The following is a 7,674-nucleotide window of genomic DNA, read 5'->3' on the forward strand; positions in this document are numbered from 1 at the left end:
GTCCGTTCTTAACCTGAAACTGTTCTTAATCTGAAGCACAACTTTAGCTAATGGGGCCTCCCGTGGCCGCCGCACGATTTCTGTTCTCATCCTGAAGCAAAGTTCTTAACCCGAGATACTATTTCTGGGTTAGCGGAGTCTGTAACCTGAAGCGTCTGTAACCCGAGGTACCACTGTATTATACAGTTGCTCAGTAATACATGATTAGACTGAGCACATTGGGCATTTGCCTGACCCAGAGAGACTAACTTCATCCCGTTGCGCCTTAAAAGACTGGCATTGGTTCTTTAAATTCAGGCATTGTTGGTGAATGTGCCCAAAACGTGTGGGTACCTGAACTAAACTGTCTTCTTAACTGCGCCTTTGCTAAATCCTTCTACTGAGCAGTTCTTCCTTTCTCTTGCAGGTCGTTTTTCATGGGATGTTGTTTGCTTTTATTTATCTAACATTTCAAAAACAGCAAGTCCTCTCAGAAGGAAAGGGGGAGCCACTCTTTCCAAGCAAAGTTTCTAATGTTTTATTATTTATTTCAGTTGTTTCTTTTTTGGTAAGTTTCTGAGATACCTTACTCAGCTATTGTCTTTCTTAATTCCTGAATAGTTACTCAAAGTGGGGACAGTCTTCATGAAAATTAGTAGCAAGTCTTAGGCATGCCATAAGAAGCCAAGGTTATTGGTCTGCTGACATTGTTTTTAAGGGTTTTGAATAAAGTAGAGAACTTCTGGGGGGGGGAAAGGCATTGGGTATTTCAACACAGTAGAAAACCATCTCTAAGGCTCCAAATCTGTTCAGGTTTATTCAGGATTAAACACCATTTTATTTGGCTTACTTCCTGGTATGCTTGCATAGGATTACAGTCAAAGTGTAATTTGTAGAGCCAACACTGGTGTTCCACTGAATAAACTAATTTCATTTCTAGCACTGCAAAATAATTGTGTTCTTTGATGTATCCTCCATATATGTAGTTTTAATTCTATCAGTGTTTAACTGTTTTTAACTATTCCCCCCTATGTTTTTAGCTATTCTTATTTTTATCTGTAAGCCACCTTGAGTCCTAGTCAGGGGGAAAGGCGGGGTATAAATAAATAAACGTATAATAATATATATGTTTATATTTTAGACGTACTCTATATGGGCCAGCAGTTGTAAAAATAAAACTGAGTGCAATGAAATGCATCCTTCGGTTTCAGTTGTGCAGGTAATTGTGTTCCCTTTGTTGCTTGTAATTGCAGTCTTTGATTATAAACACTCACCCAGGATGTAAAGTGCTAAGGCTTACAAAACTACTGAGAAATCTGGCCTTCACAAGTAATGGCAGAGCAGAGTCAAACAATGTGCAGGAATCTAAGGTGTTTTGTGCACCTTAGATTGCTGCACATAGTTCAATTGCCTGGGGTAGTTCCCTCTTGCCCACCTGTGTGGTTGATCATAAACATGTTCAGACAAAACAAAGTAAGAGTATGTGAGCATAATAGCACTACTGTGATAGCAATAGGTCTGCAATTTATTTATTTTAGAGCATTTTATTCCACTCTTCAACCAAAGAGCAGCATACATGCCATTAATTAAAATAAGTCCCTTTTTTGCAGACTGACAATCTCAAAATACATGAAAAAATTGATTAGAGTTGGGCTGAAGAATGCAGGTCCCTATGCACAGGGTTCGGGCAATATGGCAGTCAGGTGCCAAAACCCACACATCTAGCCTTCTCTCTCTTTCGGGAGGCCGGCATTCCCCTGTCAAATGACCAGACTGTTCCCTCATTACAGAAGAGCCTCAGGGACAGAACTTCATTCCCCCCCCCTTCCCCGAAGTGTGTTGCATCCAGTTACTTAGACTGAAGAAATCTGGCCTGAAATTCTTTGTCCCAGAGCTTACAATAGGAAACATTGACAAAAGGACTGGTGTCCACTTGAGCTCCGGCTAAGCTCCCTTCACTGGCCTTCTCCCACCTTGTGCTGTTTCCTAGCCAAGCTAGAGTGTGATACCGTAGTGCGGAGATGGGGAGCCTTTGGCCTTCCAGAGATTGTTGACTACATCTCCTATCATACCTGGCCATTGGCCATGTCGTCTGGGGCTGATGGAGCACAGTATTTATTAGTTTTCTCATACATATGCCGGGGTGCTCAGTGAGGCCTGATTCATATGTAATGCTAAAAATATAGGTTAGAATTGCATAAACTGGCTTTTTGAGACAGGTTTTGCTTCCCAGCTTGTGTTGATGAACCATAGTTTGAACAAATCACAGTTTGGCTCCGTTGGGATACAAAACAAACTGTGGTTAGTTTAAACCAGGAAGTAGCTGCTTCCAGTTTCCTCACAACTTTGCTGGATGGAGAGCAGGAGGTGCATGAGTCCGAGCTTCACACAGGCTCATTCTCATATGCTCAGCTACTGCTTAGACTTTTATTGGGATAGCTGTTTGATATCTAATACAGTGGTGCCCCGCAAGACGAATGCCTCGCAAGACGAAAAACTCGCTAGACGAAAGGGTTTTCCATTTTTCGAGGTGCTTCGCAAGACGAATTTCCCTATGGGCTTGCTTCGCAAGACGAAAACGTCTTGCGGGTTTGCTTCCTTTTTCTTAAAGCCGTTAATACCCGGGGAATCCGCGCTCCGCAAGACAAAAAAATTGCAAGACGAAGCAACTCGCGGAACGAATTAATTTCGTCTTGCGAGGCACCACTGTACATTTCTTTGCAAAGGCCACACTGAGTGTTTTTCAGTGGAAGCAATTGTACAAGGCCTAGGATCTTCATTCCACACACCCCCACACACCCCAATCTTCACATTGCAGAATTCTGATTACTACTCACAGAACGCAACGTTCTGCACCACAGTTTGAAAACCAGTAGGTTTTGCATTTTATTAAATGTATGAAATACTTTCAATAGATGTGCTATTAATCCAATCTTAGCTTGTCTGTTCAGAACCATTGAGTTTAGATGGATTTATTTCCAACTAAGTGAACAGGATTGCAGCCTAAAACATCTTTTCACGCAGCTTCTTTTGTCTTTCAGATTTTAGCTTTTATCCTTATCAGGAATATACCTGGCTATGCACGTTCTGTATATAGTTCATTTTTTGCTTGGTTTGGCAGAATTTCCCTTGAGGCAAGTAGTATAATTTTATTGTAATTTAAAGGATCAAACACTTAAGTCTGTTTACAATCAAACTTTAGTCGATTTGTTATCTGGCATTATGTACAATCGAGAATTGGGTGGCTTTACTATAGTTATTACGTGGTACAAAAATGTTCCTCTAATATACCGCTTCATTTTTTAACAAAGCAATTTTGAATTTGTCCAGCTATGGGCATCTGGAATTTGGTGCTGACAATCTTAAATCCATCTCAGCTACCACCTGAAATACCAGCAATGTAACCAACCTCATACAAAGTGATGAATGACCTGCACAGCAACACAGCTGGCTTACAACTCAGGAAGCTTGAGTTCTGTGCATGGTTTCTGGAGGACACTGAGACAGAGGACTCTTGTGTCTTTAACAGTTGTGTGTCAAACAGAAATTCAACAGGTTAAACATTTCTAGTATGGATGTAGAATTACAAGTGGGGGTGGGGCAAACTTTTCCTGTTGACCTTCTGGGTGGTAGATATTATTACCTGTTTTTGGCCCCTAATTCATTTTGAGGCCATACCTGCCAGAGAGGACACAAATTTGCCTAGGACACAAAGTATATGCAAACTTTTTGGACCTTGTGCGCTCTTTTGCAAGTGCGGCAGAGCACATGGTCCACATACCAGGCCAGGAAATCCTGTTGGCATTTCTGCATAAGACTTTAAAACCTGTATTAAAGTCTTTGTTGCTCTTGTGACACAAACATGTCAGATATCATATGATTTATAGCATATTTGCCCAATGTTCCAAACCAGCTTCGGGGTTAAAGCTTATTTTTATGATAAATGCAATTCTAACTTCATTTTTTCTCCCTTTCCAGCTCTTCATCTGTCAGTACCATATCTGGCTGGCAGCAGATACCAAGGGGATCTTGGTTCTAATTCCTGGCAATCCCATGCTCAACATTATTGTCAGCACTTTTATATTTGTGTGTGTGGCGCATGAAATTTCCCTGATCACAAATGATCTTGCACAGATGGTTGTTCCGAAAGATAATGCAATTCTGCTGAAAAGGTTGCTCTGTGTGGGTGGATTTTTTTCTGGACTTCTCTTTCTATCGGCATTTCAAGAACAATCAAGGCATTAGCGTTCAATAAATCCGAAAAGCTTCGCTACATTGTGTTTGCCTGAGCCCAAAACTAAAAGAAATAAAAATCAACTGGAATTACACAAACCAACCACAACTTCTCTGTGTCTGGGCAACGAAGGAAAGCTATCAAAATGAAGGCAACTGAACATATACGGTACATGGTGGAAATGTCACCCCTTTGCACGGGGATATCCACCCACTAAAGGAAGAAGAAACAGAAACACACTGTATACTACTGCGCATGAAAAAAGACATATTTTCTACTTGAGCGTTTTTCCAGTTTACATCTCTCTCGAGAATTAAAGAATGGAGTGTGATTTGCTCAAGAGGCATTTAGAGACTATTGCGTCAATTTTACGTTGAGACATTATCAAATTGTTAATAATTACTAGCATATCATAACTGATGTATTTGTATGTTTCAAAGAACTGCTTTTATTGCAAGAAGTAAAACAGACCCTGATCCTGGAGCCTTAAAGGCAGTTAAATTCCTGTCAGTTTACTTAAGGAAGCCAGTTTATTATATATTATCTGTGGGCAGCACTGTGTTAAATGGGTTAACAGCTGTAGCCTTTTCTTTAAAAGAATTCAGCATCAGTGTGTGGTCAGGTTTTTCTTACTATTTTTGGAGAGTTTCTGAAAGTAAGAGGTTAGTAACTTTTTTCTGATTAATGCAGTGGTAGCCAATTTGACACCCACCCCCCTCCATTTTGTGAGCAGCTCACATTATCTGTGACCACTGCCCATGCTGGCTGGGGCTGATGGGGAATTATAGTCTGTAACATTGGCTACCCCTGGATTACTAGTTTTCTATGGCTACTACATATCTAGGAAAGCCTTCAAGCACTGGAGGAAGATCACATTAATTTATAATCTTATCCATGTTTACAAAGTGTATAGCATAGCATTTCAATGATCCATTTTCATTCATTTTCCTAAGTTTTCATAATTAACATTAATTTTGAATGTTTGAGTGGTCTCATGTTGATTTTTCTAAAATCATTGCTTTTTCATCACTGTTTTTAGTTTACATAATCAGTGCTTTGTATCTTACAATATTGGTTTCCAAAGTTCACTGAAAATGAAAAGTCCCCTGCCTGCCCCTCTCCTATCACATTTTCCTTTTGTCTCCTGTCATAGGATTGTACTCACACCCTGTACAAAAAATGAGGCAGCTAGGATATTATTCAACTGTGCCCCTTCTCCAGCTGCAAGTAACTGCATAGGAATTGGAAATGTTTATATCACACTTCAGTGAAGAGGTCAGGTACCTAGCTGTGAGTATTATGATCCTGGTGTTTTTGTGTGTGTTTTTCATTTTGGTAGGAAGAGGTTATTATCTTGCATTAGAATACATGAGAAGAATATTTTACTAGGGACTATTTTTAAAGGGCTGCAGCCAGACAGTGTGTTGAAATCAGCATAGTTCTTCTATCCTTAATAGATAGATTAAACAAGCTTTATATTCTGAAATGTTAGTTTTCTGTTCTGACCTTTAGGATTACATCATTTCTAATGTTCTCAATTCAGCCTAGTTACAATCTTAAGCGTGCTGTGCAGATGTGGAAACTCCAGCAGTTCAGGTTGAAGGAACAGACTGCAGCATAATGGAGCTGAATTATTTTTATCCTTTTGAATTCATGATTCTAGCCGTATTTTGGGCAGCCTCAAGGTACATTAAAGTAGTAATAGGACAAGTACAAATCCTAGACACCATCCTAATATCTGTATATCATGTAGGGGTTGTGATTCAGATTTCGTGCTGAGCTTCCTTTTAAGAAGCTGTCCCTGGAGTATCTCAAATTGCTGCTTGAGCAGTGCCAATTTCAACAGGCAGTTGGGGGATTCTTGTAGGGAAATAGTGAGCATCTACCAATGATATCTTCACCCTTTATAAAGTTCTTGTGCCCAGGCCCCATTGATGGGAGTTTTAAACAGCATTTTTGGATTGCTGGGGCAAGGTAACTTTTGCAGAGAGACTTTGGCTAAAAGAAATATAGATGCACACCTGGGAGTGGGGTGCTTGATCCTTTTGAGTTTTGGCCTCAGTGGATGTCTCTGCTATGCTTGTATGCTGCATATTATTTTAGAGCTTGAAAGAATGAAGTCAGTATTGTTTTTGATGCATACACACAATTCTAGGTAATGATGAAACAGTGTGGCTTTTCATTTATGGGCTGTGTTTCTGATGTATACTTTTGACAGGGGCAACTTTGGAATCCTGTCACAGAAAGTCAAATTGAAATATAATTATGGGGGCAGGGGGGAGGATCCCACTAAATAAATGATGGATCTCAAATGAATTTCATTTAATGCTCAAGTTGAACTGAATTCCTTGCACTGTTAACAAACTACAGTGTGCAAGCTACATACACAGTTGCCAGTTTATTCACAATCATGTAAAACTGTTCTTCGCCACCGATTGTTGCATTTGATTTTTTGTTTTTCACTTCAGTTTAGCTAAGCCCTATAGTGAAGGTTGGCAAGCCCATGGGCTGCATGTACAATTGACTTGTAACATTTAAGGAGTGAGATGACTTTACTTAGGGGTGGGAACTTTGTTATGTTTATAAACCAAGTATTGTAGATATTTTATTTATCTGTTGTACAGATTTGGTTAAAGATTATTTTTTAGGTTTGAAATATTGCACTTGTTTGCTATTACTGTATGTGGATAAAATATATTTTCTTTTAAAGTTATGTGAAAAATATGAAGTAATTTAAACATTAAATAAGTGTGCTGTGGGTGCCTATTTTTGTACTGGAAGGAGCATCAATTAAGCAGAAGTGTGTATGTGTGGTATTTTTTTCTAAGGAGTCTAATATTTGATTTGAATTCTGTATTCTAATTTGTGAGAATACTGAAATAATACAAACGTTGGGGTTATGCAGAAAATTGCAGATGAACTGTTAGGGGACGATCTTTAAGGATTGCAGTAACCAAAGGTTTCTGCCAGTAATTCACTTTTTGCCTGCCAACTTCTGAATGGCAGTGTAGCTACAGATTCCAAAATTCCTTACTCAGCAGACTATATTCTGATAGCACTTGAGTGCTCATTTTCCCCAGTTATTACCATAGGTTGAAATAAGTAAACCAACCACATAAGCATATAAAGGACTATTTTAGCATTATGTCAAGGTCACATTGTCTATTAATTCAAAGTCTATTTAGCATGCTTCTGCCATGATTTAAAATAAATATAACTACCTAACCCAGCAGTTCTCAACACAATAATAGCATGTATTGCACCAAGATTATTCTTTTTCCGAAGAATTATTCAAAAATTACTCATGAGACTAACTAGCGATGTGAAGATCCCGAAGAAGAAAAAAAATTGAGGAAATCTCCCACCCCAAAAAATTTTTTTCCCCTGTGGCCTTCATATCTCTTAAGTCCTAACATTTCTCTCCTTTGCATAGTATATACTACTTTATAATCCATATAAGA

The 7,674-nt window shown here is 39.1% G+C and overlaps 1 protein-coding gene across 1 annotated transcript in view; it reads left to right on the forward strand.

The window, feature by feature from the left end:
• Window positions 1-7,007, forward strand: part of CASD1 (CAS1 domain containing 1) — a 30,373-nt gene extending 23,366 nt beyond the window's left edge. Inside the window, exons 15-18 of the mRNA XM_079948438.1 lie at window positions 407-547; window positions 1,121-1,198; window positions 3,021-3,113; window positions 3,958-7,007. Of these exons, the coding sequence (XP_079804564.1) occupies window positions 407-547; window positions 1,121-1,198; window positions 3,021-3,113; window positions 3,958-4,224 (579 nt within the window). The 3' untranslated portion in view covers window positions 4,225-7,007. The remainder of the gene's footprint in view (window positions 1-406; window positions 548-1,120; window positions 1,199-3,020; window positions 3,114-3,957) is intronic.
• Window positions 7,008-7,674: the final 667 nt, after the last annotated feature.

Source organism: Podarcis cretensis (assembly GCF_951804945.1).
Source record: "Podarcis cretensis genome assembly, chromosome: 12".
Classification (NCBI taxonomy): Eukaryota; Metazoa; Chordata; class Lepidosauria; order Squamata; family Lacertidae; genus Podarcis; species Podarcis cretensis.